The following is an 18,189-nucleotide window of genomic DNA, read 5'->3' on the forward strand; positions in this document are numbered from 1 at the left end:
GACAGCAGACGCCATCTGTTGCTCGGCCGCAGCAACATCGTAGGAGGCCCCGCCTTCCCCGACGACCCGACCCGACCCGACCCGACCACGACGACGGCCGACCAATCGATTCCCATTCCCGTCGTTTCGCTTTCCACTATTTATCACAGTTGAAGACGACCACAACGAACGCCATTTGAATAACTGTGTGTGTGAGTGTGTGTGTGTGTGTATATATATATATATATATATATATATATATATATATATATATATATTTATATATATATATATATATTCTTATGAGTCCACGGAGAAAATGACACACTTATCGTGTTTCATTTTTCCTGTGGACTCATAGGAGTATCTTGATCACGCGCAAAATTGTGATCCTTCCCAACATATATATATATATATATATATATATATATATATATATATATATATATATATATATATATCTTTCTTTCAAACTATTCGCCATTTCCCGCGTTAGCGAGGTAGCGTTAAGAACAGACAACTGGGCCTTTGAGGGAATATATATAATACATATATATATATATATACACATGACACAAATTTTGATGGATATGCCAGCGATAGTGTCAAGAGCGCCATGAGACAAGCGAGGCTATTCCCATCCTTCGCGCCAAGTCCAGCTCTCGAACTCATCACGAGGGTCATACAGACTCCGACGACGGGGAGGCGAGATGGGGGGGTCGTCTCACTCTGGTCATCCCCCACGCCCGCCAGTCAGTCGCATTCACCTCCGGAGCGACGCCTGATTACCCCAACTCGAGTGATTAGCGAGAATTATCTGCTTCCATTAGGCATACCATTTGTCTTTGGGAGTAAATGCAGTACAGATTATGGGTATCATGACTCACTCTAGATAATTCTCTCCCTGTTTATTTAGTTATCTATCTATCTGTCTATCATATATATATATATATATATATATACATATACGAACAAAGTGTATATGAACACGCACCTTCATAGAACATACAAACCTCCAACAGCCAGGATCGAACCCGGGACCCCCTGTGCAACAGGCGGGAGCGCTACCGCTAGGCTATGATCGCCCCTAATAGGGAAATCGCTATTCGAATACTATGTACTCGAATACCCGCGTGTTGCACAGGGGACCCGGGCTGGATTCTGGCTGTTGGAGGTTTATATGATGCATATATATATATATATATATATATATATATATATATATATATATATATATATATATATATATATATATATATATATATATATATATTTTCCACTCTCTCTCTCTCACCCTTTCTTTAACTATCTGTCTATCTATCTATCTATCTACCTATCTAACTTTACAAATGAAAATCTTTTAACTATGTTTCCCAGAACATAGGTTAACCTGAGCTTGTAACTTGAGAGAGAGGAGGTCATCGGGGGTGACCTGTGCCCTAATTCCTTCACCTGTGTCTTAATTCATTCACCTGTCCCTCCCAGTGGCGGCTGGTGTACCAAATTCTCATTCTCTCTATCTGTACTCAGTCTTGACGAAGTAATTATACGAAAGCGTTTGACACTTCGCATTTTCCATTTCCTTAAGGTTTTTTTGTTTTGTTTACCTGCGTGTTATGTAGACTTGCTACTCCTGTATATATCTGCGTATGTATATACATGTATACGTTGAAATGTATAGGTATGTATATACCTGTGTATGTAGGTGGGTTGGGCCATTCTTTCGTCTGTTTTCCTGCGCTACCTCGCTAACGCGGGAGATGGCGATTAGAGGATAAAGTGCTGGCAGTTAAGGTCTGTAACGACCTGTTAAAGGCATCAGTGACAAAATGTATTGGTTCTGTAACGAGGTGAAACAAATCCATAAAGACAGGAAGACAATAAAGATAACGTAACAATAAAGAGACTGATGGAATAAGACAATGAAGGTATCTTAATCATAAAACAAAATAAAGATAATGAAATAAGACAATAAAGATAACGTAACAATAAAGAGACTGATGGAATAAGACAATGAAGATATCTTTATCATAAAACAAAATAAAGATAATAAAATAAGACAATAAAGATAACGCAACAAGAAAGAATAATAATAAAGAGGGTGATGAAACAAGACGATAATGATATAAATTGAAAATATAACAAAACAATAATGATAATAAAAGAAGGCTAAACGATGACTCAGCAGGAAAACCAAAACAATAAAGATGACAATGAAACAAGACAATAAAGATACCTGAAGGACAAGACAAAAGAATAATGGTAATTATTCTAAAAGATAACTCAACAATAGAGAAAAACAACAGCAAAGATAAGACGCTAAAGATAACGTGATAAACGCTAAAGATAATTTGATAAGTAGAGTAACGAGGGACATCATAACTACATAACTTGACACCAATGACATCGCTCAGGCCACTAGAACAAGGAGGGGAAAGGAAGAACTCGACTTAATCATCCAAATTACAGGGCAATTAATAACACGATACGAGGGGGGAAGAGGTGGTGGGGTTTTAGGGGGATGGGGGAGTACGAAAGAAAGGGGATCAAAGAATTGAAGGTCCTTAAAAAATAAGTGCAAAGGGATTAAATCTAAGATACGTCTCGATAAAAAGAAAAGTGGGGGATATAGAATTTATGGTTCTCTCGGATACCAAAAAAAAAGAAGAAAGAGGTAAGTGTCCATCTGGGACTTTCATGGCGTTCGTGCATCGAATCCACTTACGGATTCGGTGTTTTCTCTGAGTACATTCCATCAAGAGTCACTCCTTTAATTAAAACCACAACGAACTGTAATGCAAAAAAAAAAAAATATAGAAACAAAACACAAATTCTCATGAACCATAGCATCACCCTAAATTCCCACAAACCGTAATGACAAAAATTCTCATTCGCTGCATTACCCTAAAATTCCCATACACCACAATACCTAAAGTTTGACTTAGAGGGATGGTAGACGTGTATGTGAGCGCTGTGTTCGCCATTCCTTATACTCTAACCTCGAACTAAAGTTAGCAGAGAGAGAGAGAGAGAGAGAGAGAGAGAGAGAGAGAGAGAGAGAGAGCGAGAGAGAGAAGGTGTGGTATGTTGACAGGAATGCTTCTGTTGATTGAGTATGGGTTAGGTTTTGTTTATCGTCTCTCATTTAAATACAATAGAAAACGGGATTCAAAAGAAACAGAAATGATAAGGAAAATAGATGAAAAAAAAAATCAATCTTATATAATTCCGGAAATCTTTTGTGGAACGAGAGAAAATAGAAGAAAAAAAACTGGTCGTTTAAAGAGAGGTCTGGGTCACGTCTGCCAGGGAAGACACGAGAGAGAGAGAGAGCAAAAGAGTTCCAAAGTCTTAGCGGCGTAAGGAAAGAAACAGACATCACAGTGTTACCCCCTGTTCTCTCTCTCTCTCTCTCTCTCTCTCTCTCTCTCTCTCTCTCTCTCTCTCTCTAGCGACGGAAGATCATCCGGATAAACGAGAGGCCAATATCGCCGGATGAACGAAAGTTCGGTACCACCCAAATATAACCGCTGAACTACGGCAAAGGTGATTCAGTAGGTTGAAGGAAACAATAGCAGACCTTTCTCTCTGAGATGCAATCTTGATGATTATTACGTAATGGGAAACTTTGATGGACTGGACTTAGCTAGCCAAATGAAGGAGCTTAAAACTCATATATGCGTATCCGGAGCCTGAACGCAGCACAGTTTACCACAGTTTACCACAGAGGTAGACTTAATGTTGAGAGAAACGATGCGGTAAGGTATCCCCCTGGCCTGAACGTACCACAGTTTACCACAGTTTACCACAGAGGTAGAGTAATGCTGAGAGAAACGACGGGGTAGGGGTATCCCCTGGTTCGAACTTACCACAGTTTACCACAGAGGTAAACTAATGCTGAGAGAAACGACGGGGTAGGGGTATCCCCTAGTCCAAACGTACCACAGTCTACCACAGAGGTAAACTAAAGCTGAGAGAAACGATGGGGTAGGCTATCCCCCTGGCCTGAATGCACCACAGTTTACCACAGTTTACTACAGAGGTAGACTTAATGCGGAGAAATACGATGGAAAATAATTCTTAAGGACATGAGAAAAAATAATAAATGAGAAACGAAATAGCTACAAAGGGAGTGAAATGTGATAATGAAAACTATACACGATAACACGAAGAAATACATAACTGATAAATGACAGATAAGAGATAAGAATCGATGCGTGGAAGTTAAGGGTCACTTCATAAATGAAGCAGAAAAGTTAGAATTATGAATAACTGAATAAAGTATACCTAGAGTAGGTCATATATGCCATACGAGACCAAAAGACGGGGATACAAAAAAGGTAGAGAGAGAGACAGTGATGAAAAAGAGAAGAGAAGAGATGACAGGATAATCAGGGAAAGTCGATGTTAATGTGGAATTTTCAACCATTCCTGTGTGAGTGTATATCTCTCTTTACTTGTACGAAGGTGTTACCGGACTCTGTCGGCTCGAGGTTACCCACCACCACCAACCAACACCACCTTTGGCGAGGTTGTGTCACTGGGAGTACAGACAGAGTGTCGTCAAACAACCTCTCGCTTCAGAGGGAGTCCACCCTCTCCCCTGCTACTGAGTGTAGCGCAGCCTTGGAACGGCAGAACCCCCCCCCCCTCCCCCAGGATGGTCGGGAGGAAGAAGGAGGAGGAGGAGGAGGAGGAAGAGGAGGAGGAGGAGGAGGAGGAGAAGGAGGAGGAGGAGGAGGAGGAGGAGGAGGAGGAGGAGGAGTGGAGGACGAGTGGGGTGTTGGATTCTGGGATATGGTAACCAAGGTCCTTTTCCACAAAAAGGAGTCCTACTGGTTACCATGATCACAATCATTATCTAAACCTAACCAGAAATCATGATAAATACGTTGACAAATATATTCACGTTCAGTATGGATGGCTATGTTGAAATGTGGCTCGCGTTGAGACTACATCACGAATCATGGCACACGCGTGTTCTTAACCATCCTTGGTCACTTGTTTCATATATATATATATATATATATATATATATATATATATATATATATATATATATATATATATATATATATGTCAACTTACGAGAGCTTATAGCATCGGTGTGCTATAGCTTCGATGATGATAGCGCCAACGCTGCGGCGTCAGCGCTCTGCTCTCGCATCAACGCTATATAGTTTCAACGCCGTAGCACAGTGCTCGGTCGGTACCAAGCCTACAGTAACGACGGGAGAGTGTCAACGCTATAGAAATCAACGCTATAGCATCATCACCGCTACGGCCTCAACTACGGTAACACAGCCATAACATCAACGCTATATCATCAACGCTATATCATCAACGTTATATCATGAACGCCATAGTATCAACGCTATATCATAAACGCCATAGTATCAACGCTATATCAGCAACGCTGCAGTATCGACGCTATATCATCAACGCTATATCATCAACGTTATAGCATCAACGCTATGGTACCAACGCTATAGTCATCAACGCTATATCATCAACGTTATATCATCAACGCTATAGTACCAACGCTATATCATCAACGCTATAGCATCAACGCAATAGGCTAAATTCTCTTACAACAACGCTATAGTACCAACTGCGATCGTGTCATTGCTAACGTAAAGAATCTCTCTCTCTCTCTCTCTCTCTCTCTCTCTCTCTCTCTCTCTCTCTCTCTCTCTCTCTCTCTCTCTCTCTCTCACACACACACACAGTTGCTTACATTTTCTTATATTTGCTCTAAGCTGAAAGGGCAACAGACTGTATCAAATCCTTTTCCTTTTTTTTTTTTCAGTTCCTTTTTTTTCATTCATGCTTCGGTTCTGCATATTCACTTCGTTTTTTTTTTTTTTATTGTGAGTGTATGTTTGGCTACACAGAGTGTACGTATGTGTGAAGGTTTCTGTGTATGCGAGTTTCAAAGTATATCCACGTTTGCTTCGTGGGTGAGTATATCTGGGTGTGTATATATGTGGGTAATATATATATATATATATATATATATATATATATATATATATATATATATATATATATATATATATATATATATGTGTGTGTGTGTATATCTGGGTGTATATAGCTTGGTGTATATATCTGAGTGTGCATATCCGGGTGTGGATATCTGGGTGTGGATATCTGGGTGTGGATATCTGGGTGTGTATATCTGGGTGTATATATCTGAGTGTGGATATCTGGGTGTGTTATATCTGGGTGTGGATATCTGGGTGTGTATATCTGGGGTGTATATCTGGGTGTGTATATCTGCATGTGTTCTATTTGCCTTTGGCTCATATCTCGGGTATTTTGGAGGCACATAAAACGAAACTCCAAATATTTCTTTCTTGAAGGAGACGATACTCAATTTCGTCTTCTGTAATTGAAACACAGGGGGAGAGAACTGGAGGAAGTGGAGATCAGACCTGGAGATAAGGCGGGAGAGATAGAGCCTTGGGGAGAGGGGTGAGCACAAGGGGAGAGCTAGAGCCTTGGGGAGAGCTAGAGCCTTGGGGAAAGTGGTGAGCACAAGGGGAGAGATAGAGCCTTGGGGAGAGACCGGAAGATAGGGGAGGGGGGAGAGACTTAGAGCCTTGAGGAAAGGGCCGAAGACATGGGGGAGATTCAGGGCCTTGGGGCGAAAGTTGAATACGTGGGGAGAATGGGGAGATCTTGCCTCGATGAGAGGGGTGTAACACATGGATAGATCTGGTCCCTGGGGGAGATGGCTGAACACAGGGAGAGAACGAGCCTTGGGGAGAGAGCAGAACACAAGGGAAGACCTAGCCTTGGGGAGAAAGCTTATGATAACCCGGGGGAACATCCAGCCTTGGGGGGAGATAACTGAACACACAACGCTGCTTATCAGTCGCTCTCTCTCTCTCTCTCTCTCTCTCTCTCTCTCTCTCTCTCTCTCTCTCTCTCTCTCTCTCTCTCTCAAGGGCCATGCCAAAAAAAAGTCGTTGTCTCGCCTCCGTCCGTACAAGCAGAGAAAAATAGATGAGACATCCCTTTAAGAAAACGTACTCTGGGGACACACTCGCGCACACACACACACACACACACACACACACACACAAAGAGAGAGAGAGAGAGAGAGAGAGAGAGAGAGAGAGAGAGAGAGAGAGAGAGAGAGAGAGAGAGGTTCAGAATCCGCATATTGCACGATACGATGATATTCCGAACGTACCGAATGCATACGGAGACAAAATGCCTCTCCCTCCCCACCCCCCAACAAAAAAATCTCTCACTCAGGTTAAGCGTTCGAATACAACAGCAACAACAACAACAACAACAATAACAACAACACTGGAAGCACTAGCAGGCGGAGTCTTGTATGTTAGTGCAAGATTTCAAGGAGGGCAAATAGCCAATACACTCAAAGGTAATACTAATAAAAATAATGATGGTCACTCCAAAAAACCTCTCGGGCATATGTAATAGCCTCTTTTGGAGGAGGAGGAGTAAGAGAAGGAAGGAGTGAGGGAGGGAGGGAGGAGGAGGAGGAACACTCCAAAACCTCTCAGGCATATAATAGCCTTTTTTAGAGGAGGAGGAGGAAGAGACGGAAGGAGGGAGGGAGGGAGAGGAGGAGGAAGAAGACTCCAAAACCTCTCAGGCTTATAATGGCCTTTTTTGGAGGGGGAGGAGGAGGAAGAGAAGAAAGGAGGGAGGGAGGGAGGAGGAGGAAGACTCCTAAACCTCTCAGGCATATAATAGCCTTTTTTAGAGGAGGAGGAGGAGGAAGAGAAGGAAGGAGGGAGGGAGAGAGGGAGGAGGAGGAAGACTCCAAAGCCTCTCGGCATATAATAGCCTTTTGTAGAGGAGGAGGAAGAAGAGAAGGAAGGAGGGAGGGAGAGATGGAGAAAGGAGGTGGAAGACTCCAAAGCCTCTCAGGCATATGATAGCCTTTTTTGGAGGAGGAGGGGGGAAGAGGAGGAGGAGGAGGAAGAGAGGAAGGAGGAGGAAGACTCCAAAGCCTCTCAGTCGAGGAGGAAGAGAAGGAAGGAGGGAGGGAGGAAGGAAGAGGAAGACTCCAAAACCTCTCAGGCATATATAATAGCCTTTTTTTTTGGAGGAGGAGGAGGAGGAAGAGAGGGAGGGAGGAGGAAGAGGAAGGATGCTCCTGGGAAGAGTTCTGAGGTAAGCTGAAAAACGCACTCAGCTAACACACTCGCGGGGCGAGCATGCTTAATCCAGGATCATTAGCCACACGCCGGCCCCGCGCACTCGTATATAATCTAAGATCAATTCAGATGAACGCGCTCGTATTTAGCTGTCCACGGGAGGCATGAAAAGAAAAAATAATAAAGGCTGCCATATCTTTTTCTCTTTTTTTTTGACTAATTTCGTACAGGATGTATATTATTTCTTCGCCTGTTCAGGTACGGTTCAGGGGCGTGGGGGGAAGGGGGGAGGGTCAACTTCTCCAAATGTGTGGAGAGAGAGAGAGAGAGAGAGAGAGAGAGAGAGAGAGAGAGAGAGAGAGAGAGAGAGAGAGAGAGAGAGAGAGAGAGAGAGAGAGAGAGAGAGAGAGAGAGAGAGAAGGGGACAAAGGGAAAGAAAGCAAGACGGATACACAGTTATATAGATAGACAGGAGAGAGAGAGAGAGAGAGAGAGAGAGAGAGAGAGAGAGAGAGAGAGAGAGAGAGAGAGAGAGAGAGAGAGAGAGACAGAGACAGACAGACAGACAGACAGACAGACAGAGAGACAGAGAGAGAGAGAGAGAGAGAGAGAGAGAGAGAGAGAGAGAGAGAGAGAGAGAGAGAGAGAGTAAGCGAACGAGAGCAAATGAGCCACCAGACGAAAGAGAGAGGGAGAGAGGGGGGTAAGCACATACGAGAGGAGAGTAAAAATGTTTAATGACACAACATCTCCCGGGGGATGGGGGAGGGGGGAATGGGGGGTAGGTTTCGCCAAGCCCAAAAGAACTCAGACTGTACACAAACAGACAATAAACAGGCCAGAGTGTGTGCGTGCGCTCAACCAGTCCAACTCAGTGCCACGGACAGTGTGCAAGAGACGTGGGCAGACGCACTCTCCTTCCCTCCTCCTCCTCCTCCCCATCCAGTCACATACTCACTCTCGTAAGGAGGGAGAGTTCTGCTGAACCCTTCTGTCTACGCCAGAACGAAACCCCCTTCCCGTCTAAGCAAGATCGACCCATTCCGTCTAAGCCAGAACGAACACCTTCCCGTCTAAGCAAGAACGAACCTTTCCGTCTAAGCAAGAACGAACCCTTCTGTCTACGCCAGAACGAACCCTTTCCGTCTTAGCAAGATCGACCCATTCCGTCTAAGCAAGAACGAACCCTTCTGTTTTCGCCAGAACGAACCCTTTCCGTCTAAGCCAGAACGAACCCTTCTGTCTAAGCAAGAACGAACCCTTCCCTCTAAGCCAGAACGAACACCTTCCCGTCTAAGCAAGAACGAACCTTTCTGTCTAAGCAAGAACGAACCCTTCTGTCTACGCCAGAACGAACCCTTTCCGTCTAAGCAAGATCGACCCATTCCGTCGAAACCAGAACGAACCCTTTCCGTCTAAGCAAGATCGACCCATTGTCTCTAAGCCAGAACGAACCCTTCTGTCTACGCCAGCATGAACCCTTCTGTCTAAGCCAGAATGGGCCCTTCTGTCTAAGCCGGAATGAACCCTTCTGTCTAAGCAAGAACGAACCTTTCTGTCTAAGCCGGAACAGACCCTTCTGTCTAGGCAAAAGCAAACCCTTCTGTCTAAGTAAAAACAAACCCTTCTGTCTATCATATATATAATTTTCTAATCAAGCAACCCCATGACCTCTTTCATGGGGTTCAGCCACAGCTTCCAGGCTACTGCAACCCGGGCAGGAGCAGGGTAAGGCTGGACACCTTTGCAGCGAGACGAGACGAGACTGTACGTCTTTTCCTTCGTTGAAGGCAATACAGCTTCGACGGAGGTGACTTCTGGCGCACACACACACACACACACATATATATATATATATATATATATATATATATATATATATATATATATATATATATATATATATATATATATATATATGTATGCTGATAACCACGAGGAAAAATGAAACACGATGTCCCGAGTGCACTTTCGTGTAATTACGTCGTCAGGGAAGATACATTTTTTCGTATCTTTCCTGATGATGAAATTACACGAAAGTGCACTTGAGACTTATGGTGTCGCAACATTTCTCGTGGCTATTAGCAAATAGTAGATCACGCATATCACAGCGACCTCAATGCAATACATATGTACGTGTGTGTGTGTGTGTGTGTGTGTGTGTGTGTGTGTGTGTGTGTGAAATGTCACCTTTGGCGAGGCTGTAATACCGTCAATGGACGAGAAGGCATTGGTCTCACTGGGGAATTTCTCTCACCAAAGGGGGTCCAATATTTTACCTTTGCTCCTGAAGGGGGGAAATTACAGTCTCTTAACTTCGTATCATTCGTTCACTTCATTCAGGGACTTCGAACACCTCTTTTCTACCCAGTTCCTCTCATCCTGGTCGAGGGAAGGGATCGAGACACCTGTGTCGAGGCTAGAATAACGTAACTCTAATGAACAGAAACAGCTTCGAGATGGAGAACAGCCACGACCCTACCACACCCACGCAACACTGAAAAAAAAAAAGATGTTCTTTTGTTTTGGAAAAAGAAAAGAAAACATCTGAAGTCTGTCAGCTAGGAGGAAAGGATTTCATCCTTTTATACTTATTGTCTTTTTACGTGTGGCGTGTGTCTCTCTCACCTGTCGAAGGAGATGGCCATGAGCGTGAAGACGGAGGCGCAGATGGAGAGGATGGACACGAACTGGCTGATCTTGCAGTAGATTCGACCGAAGCGCCAGTCGACGCTGAGCATGTAGGTGAAGTTGAAGACCACGTTGAGGGTGGAGACCATGGCGTCGGCCACGGACAGGTTGACCAAGAAGATGTTCGTGACGGTGCGCATGCGCCGGTCGGCCAGCACGATCCAGATGACGATGAGGTTGCCTCCCGTGGCCACCACGACCATCCCGCCGAAGACGACCGACCAGATGAGCTGGTGCCACCACGGGAGGTCGTACTTGTTCTCCTCCCACTCGTAGTCGTCGGTGAAGTTTGTGCCGTTCAGGGACGGGAAGTAGGAGCCGTTCACAATCTGGTCCTCGTACTCCAGACCCGACATGTTCCACCACTCGAACTCGCCCACCCGGCCACCGCTCATGTTCCAGGACCTCTCGAAGTCTAAGACGGGGTCTGAGAGGGCCATGGTTATTCTTCCTCCTCCTCCTCCTTCTTCTTTTTCTTCTGCTACTACAGGGAGGAACTGAGAGGAGGTCGAACAGACGGGGGGGAAGGGAATAAGGGAACTACCTAACTTCGAACCACAGTTCAAATTTAAAAGGTTACATTGTTCTAATTCCCTTAACAAACTGAGAGGAAAAAAAATATATATCGACTATTCTCTAACTTATCTCTCTTATCTAGGCCGTAAGTTTTGTTAAAGCATCGTAAAAAAAAAAAGATATATACAAATAGATATCAGTTTGTAAATCGCAAGATATGTGTCACTTATCACAAATGGATGTAAATTGTAAATTCCGGGCCATGGAGGTTTCTTGTGGCAGCTTAAGTTCAGCCTCGCGCTACAAGTGTTCTTCCATCCATACCGACAGCTCCCGCCTAAGGCACTTGCAGCTCAATAATTTATTTCCTTTTTACTTTTTTTTCTTCAAAAAATCATCTCGATCGAATACTCAGATGACCAGTGAGAGAATACATGATGAAGAGACATGATGAAGTAGTACATTATGATATGCGTTCTACATATGTGTGTGTGTGTGTCTCTCTCTCTCGCTCTTCGGGTCCCGAGCGTGCCGGAATTAAAACCAGATCGAGGAAACTATCTCATCTTGTCTTCGCAGGACGAGACGGAGCCCACGAAGGTGCCCTTCGGCAGGAGGAACCTTTGTTGAGCATTCCTCCACACACACAGGCTTGCCTTCTGCCTACACCAGTTTCTACTGACTTCTCTCTTTCTCTCTTTTTCCCTTTCTCTCCCTCGCCACAAAAGCCTTCAGAAGGTGGTGCCTGGGAGGAGTCGATTGCTCGAGGCAATGAGACCTTCAAACATGTCTACATCATTATTGGAGTGGTGGTGGTGGTGGTGGAGGAGGGGAAAAAGAATCATTCCTTTTCCTGATGTCTGTTCAAGCATCAAGATGCAGCAGCAGCAGCAACAGCATCTGTCGGTCCGATAGAACCGCGTCTATCATTCGTCATTCATCCTGTCGTCATTTCCAACCCACCCACACACACACCACAGTTTTCCCACGTCGCGAACTTCTTGTTGATGTTGTCACGTTTCGCAGTTCCGCACTGGGAAAATAAATTTCTGTCTGTCTCCGCTGCCAGCGTCCGCGCAACTTCAGCTGAGAGATCTCTTTATCCTCTTCTTTGATGCATGGATGTATATATATACATATATCTATATCTATCAAACACCGTCAGAGATCACCCTCATTTTACGGTCTATTGGACCAAGGCTTGGCCCCTGTTTTGATGTCTGTTCACTATCACTACATTATATATATATATTATTTTTTTTTGGGTGGGTCTTTGGTTTTTTTGGCTTTTTTATGTAATGAAAAAAAGATAGAAAATAGGATTATCTTGGCTACGGAGCTCAGGAGGAGTGTTCGCAGGTTTGAGCGCGAGCTGCTTGCCTCGCGTCACACAGATGCCGGAAAACTTCTAAGCGGAGCGGTGCGACGTCGTGGACCCTTCCGACCTTCACCGGCAACTGAGGTGGTGGAGGCGGGCGAGGCGTTACTCCCCCCATTAGTCCCTCCCTCCCTCCCTCCCAACCGCTGACCACGCGCCTGCGCACGACATTCCCCCGTGGGCGGAGTCCAGGAAGGTGTGCTACACAAGACGTGTGTGTGTGTGTGTGTGTGTGTGTGTGTGTGTCGTGTGTATGTGTATGTGTGTGTGTGTGTGTGTGTGGGAGGGAGGGGAGAGAGAGAACGCTCACACATCCCCTTAGACCGACATAATTGTCTTTTAATACTCCTAAAAGACGACTCCGTTGTAGAATGGGACGCTGCCGGCGACACGCAAGACGCCGTGTCCTTCCTGAGGCCCTTCGTGAGGCCCTTCGTGAGCTATACAAGAGAGGCGCGCACTCGTCGTCCATGGGAAGCACCCACGCAGATCAGGACAGATGGATATGCCCTTGTGATACTCCTAGACACATTGTGGTACTATTGCTGGGCTAACGATGCGACGCAAAACTGTCTTCCTCGTTCATACGCAACTCTCTCTCTCTCTCTCTCTCTCTCTCTCTCTCTCTCTCTCTCTCTCTCTCTCTCTCTCTCTCTCTCTCTCTCTCTCATCAACATCAACTGTCTGTCTCTCCCATGAACACAGAACTTTGTCTCTCTCGTCCATACAGAGAACTCTCTCTCATCAAGACAGAAATGTCTCTCTCGTCCATAGAGAACTATCTATCTCTCATCAACACCTGTCTCTCCCACCAACACAGAAATGTCTCTCTCGTCCATAGAGAACTGTCTATCTCTTATCAACACCTATCTCTCCCACCAACACAGAAATGTCTCTCTCGTCCATAGAGAACTGTCTATCTCTCATCAACACCTGTCTGTCTCTCCCGTCAACACAGAATTGTCTCATCCATACAGAGAACTGTCTCTCTCATCAAGAGAGAATTGTCTCTCTCGTCGATACAGAGAACTATCTCTCTCATCAACACACATCTCTCCCATCAACACAGAAATGTCTCTCGTCCACAGATAACTATCTCTCTCATCAACACCTATATCTCCCACCAACACAGAAATGTCTCTCTCGTCCATAGAGAACTATCTATCTCTCATCAACGCCTGTCTGTCTCTCCCGTCACCACAGAATTGTCTCTCTCGTCCATACTGAACCATCTATCGTATCAACATCTGTCTCTCCCATCAATCCAGAATTGTCTCTCTCGTCCATGGAGAACTATCTCTCTCATGAACACCTGTCTTTCCCATCAAAACATGTCTCTCTCGTCCATACAGAACTATCTCTCTCCCACCAACACCTGTCTCTCCCATCAACACCTGTCTCTCCCATCAACACCTGTCTCTCCCATCAACATCTGTCTCTCCCATCAACATCTGTCTCTCCCATCAACACCTGTCTCTCCCATCAACACCTGTCTCTCCCACCAACACACAACTGTCTCTCTCCCATCAGCCCTCTCATGAGATACGCCTTCATCAGTCCTCGGGTATTAGCGGCCCATCATTAGCATCACACAAGATGCTCACACACACACACACACACACATAACCCCCGCGATCTGACACGTAATTTGCTATTGTTTGACATTCACTGTCATCATCATCATTGTGCAGAGGATAGCTTCCCCCCCCTAAGCTCTGATTACATGGGCAAACCTCCCCCCCCTAAACACAGCTTACTTAGTATACCTCCCTCCTAAACTTTGATTACATAGGTTAAACCCTCTATAAACACTGATTACATAGATAAACCTCCCCTCAAAACTCTGATTACATAGGTAAACCTCCCCTCAAAACTCTGATTACAGAGGTAAACCTTTCCCCTAAACTCTGATTACAGAGGTAAACCTTCCCTCCTAAACTCTGATTACAGAGGTAAACCTTACCCCTAAACTCTGATTACAGAGGTAAACCTTCCCTCCCCCATAACCTTTGATTACAGAGGTAAACCTTACCCCTAAACTCTGATTACAGAGGTAAACCTTCCCTCCTAAACTCTGATTACAGAGGTAAACCTTTCCCCTAAACTCTGATTACAGAGGTAAACCTTCCCTCCTAAACTCTGATTACAGAGGTAAACCTTACCCCTAAACTCTGAGTACAGAGATAAACCTCCCCTCCCCCATAACCTTTGATTACAGAGGTAAGCCTTACCCCTAAACTCTGATTACATAGGTAAACTTTCCCCTGAACTCTGATGATGCACACAGGTAAACCTCCCCCTCCGCCAAATTCTGATTACATAACAGGTAAACCTATAATAACATTAACTCTATAATCAGACAACAGGGAAGGTAATTAAATTGCCATAATCTTTCAGTTCCATTATTTGACATCTCTTTTTTTCACTTACTCAATATTTCTTTTTATATCTCTAGTATTTCCTTTTCGGCGATCTTTACCTCATGTTCTAGCCTACTTTTAAAACGCTTTCACTCAGCATTTTTCACTTTCTAGTCTACTCCATTTGTTATTTCTCTCACCTGTGTATATTACCACAGTCCGTTTTCATTACATGTCCTCTGTATACGCATTCATGACTCGCACATTTCATTTTCTTTACGTTCGTCGTCCACTTGGTATAGACAGCTATAAACCCTATTCAAGGCCGTCTCGGTTGCGGAGCAATATATATATATATATATATATATATATATATATATATATATATATATATATATATATATATATATATATATATATTTTTTTTTTTTTTTTTTTTTTTTTTATACTTTGTCGCTGTCTCCCGCGTTTGCGAGGTAGCGCAAGGAAACAGACGAAAGAAATGGCCCAACCCCCCCCCATACACATGTACATACACACGTCCACACACGCAAATATACATACCTACACAGCTTTCCATGGTTTACCCCAGACGCTTCACATGCCTTGATTCAATCCACTGACAGCACGTCAACCCCTGTATACCACATCGCTCCAATTCACTCTATTCCTTGCCCTCCTTTCACCCTCCTGCATGTTCAGGCCCCGATCACACAAAATCTTTTTCACTCCATCTTTCCACCTCCAATTTGGTCTCCCTCTTCTCCTCGTTCCCTCCACCTCCGACACATATATCCTCTTGGTCAATCTTTCCTCACTCATTCTCTCCATGTGCCCAAACCATTTCAAAACACCCTCTTCTGCTCTCTCAACCACGCTCTTTTTATTTCCACACATCTCTCTTACCCTTACGTTACTTACTCGATCAAACCACCTCACACCACACATTGTCCTCAAACATCTCATTTCCAGCACATCCATCCTCCTGCGCACAACTCTATCCATAGCCCACGCCTCGCAACCATACAACATTGTTGGAACCACTATTCCTTCAAACATACCCATTTTTGCTTTCCGAGATAATGTTCTCGACTTCCACACATTTTTCAAGGCTCCCAAAATTTTCGCCCCCTCCCCCACCCTATGATCCACTTCCGCTTCCATGGTTCCATCCGCTGACAGATCCACTCCCAGATATCTAAAACACTTCACTTCCTCCAGTTTTTCTCCATTCAAACTCACCTCCCAATTGACTTGACCCTCAACCCTACTGTACCTAATAACCTTGCTCTTATTCACATTTACTCTTAACTTTCTTCTTCCACACACTTTACCAAACTCAGTCACCAGCTTCTGCAGTTTCTCACATGAATCAGCCACCAGCGCTGTATCATCAGCGAACAACAACTGACTCACTTCCCAAGCTCTCTCATCCCCAACAGACTTCATACTTGCCCCTCTTTCCAGGACTCTTGCATTTACCTCCCTAACAACCCCATCCATAAACAAATTAAACAACCATGGAGACATCACACACCCCTGCCGCAAACCTACATTCACTGAGAACCAATCACTTTCCTCTCTTCCTACACGTACACATGCCTTACATCCTCGATAAAAACTTTTCACTGCTTCTAACAACTTGCCTCCCACACCATATATTCTTAATACCTTCCACAGAGCATCTCTATCAACTCTATCATATGCCTTCTCCAGATCCATAAATGCTACATACAAATCCATTTGCTTTTCTAAGTATTTCTCACATACATTCTTCAAAGCAAACACCTGATCCACACATCCTCTACCACTTCTGAAACCGCACTGCTCTTCCCCAATCTGATGCTCTGTACATGCCTTCACCCTCTCAATCAATACCCTCCCATATAATTTACCAGGAATACTCAACAAACTTATACCTCTGTAATTTGAGCACTCACTCTTATCCCCTTTGCCTTTGTACAATGGCACTATGCACGCATTCCGCCAATCCTCAGGCACCTCACCATGAGTCATACATACATTAAATAACCTTACCAACCAGTCAACAATACAGTCACCCCCTTTTTTAATAAATTCCACTGCAATACCATCCAAACCTGCTGCCTTGCCGGCTTTCATCTTCCGCAAAGCTTTTACTACCTCTTCTCTGTTTACCAAATCATTTTCCCTAACCCTCTCACTTTGCACACCACCTCGACCAAAACACCCTATATCTGCCACTCTGTCATCAGACACATTCAACAAACCTTCAAAATACTCATTCCATCTCCTTCTCACATCACCACTACTTGTTATCACCTCCCCATTTACGCCCTTCACTGAAGTTCCCATTTGCTCCCTTGTCTTACGCACCCTATTTACCTCCTTCCAGAACATCTTTTTATTCTCCCTAAAATTTACTGATAGTCTCTCACCCCAACTCTCATTTGCCCTTTTTTTCACCTCTTGCACCTTTCTCTTGACCTCCTGTCTCTTTCTTTTATACTTCTCCCACTCAATTGCATTTTTTCCCTGCAAAAATCGTCCAAATGCCTCTCTCTTCTCTTTCACTAATACTCTTACTTCTTCATCCCACCACTCACTACCCTTTCTAAACAGCCCACCTCCCACTCTTCTCATGCCACAAGCATCTTTTGCGCAATCCATCACTGATTCCCTAAATACATCCCATTCCTCCCCCACTCCCCTTACTTCCATTGTTCTCACCTTTTTCCATTCTGTACACAGTCTCTCCTGGTACTTCCCCACACAGGTCTCCTTCCCAAGCTCACTTACTCTCACCACCTTCTTCACCCCAACATTCACTCCTCTTTTCTGAAAACCCATACTAATCTTCACCTTAGCCTCCACAAGATAATGATCAGACATCCCTCCAGTTGCACCTCTCAGCACATTAACATCCAAAAGTCTCTCTTTCGCACGCCTGTCAATTAACACGTAATCCAATAACGCTCTCTGGCCATCTCTCCTACTTACATAAGTATACTTATATATATATATACTTATATATATATATATATATATATATATATATATATATATATATATATATATATATATATATATATATGTATGTATATATATATATATATATATATATATATATATATATATATATATATAT

At 44.0% G+C, this 18,189-nt stretch overlaps 1 protein-coding gene across 4 annotated transcripts in view; it reads right to left on the reverse strand.

Moving 5' to 3' along the window:
• LOC139745962 (tachykinin-like peptides receptor 99D) overlaps nucleotides 1–12,768 on the reverse strand; it is a 212,280-nt gene extending 199,512 nt beyond the window's left edge. For all 4 annotated transcript variants that reach the window (XR_011712032.1, XM_071656698.1, XM_071656697.1 and 1 more), the window contains exon 1: nucleotides 10,746–12,768. Coding sequence is in view for 3 of the 4 variants with exons in the window: in XM_071656698.1 (XP_071512799.1) it covers nucleotides 10,746–11,248 (503 nt within the window). In the remaining variant the exon portion in view is untranslated. The remainder of the gene's footprint in view (nucleotides 1–10,745) is intronic.
• Nucleotides 12,769–18,189: the final 5,421 nt, after the last annotated feature.

Source organism: Panulirus ornatus, chromosome 63 (genome assembly GCF_036320965.1).
Source record: "Panulirus ornatus isolate Po-2019 chromosome 63, ASM3632096v1, whole genome shotgun sequence".
Lineage (NCBI taxonomy): Eukaryota > Metazoa > Arthropoda > Malacostraca > Decapoda > Palinuridae > Panulirus > Panulirus ornatus.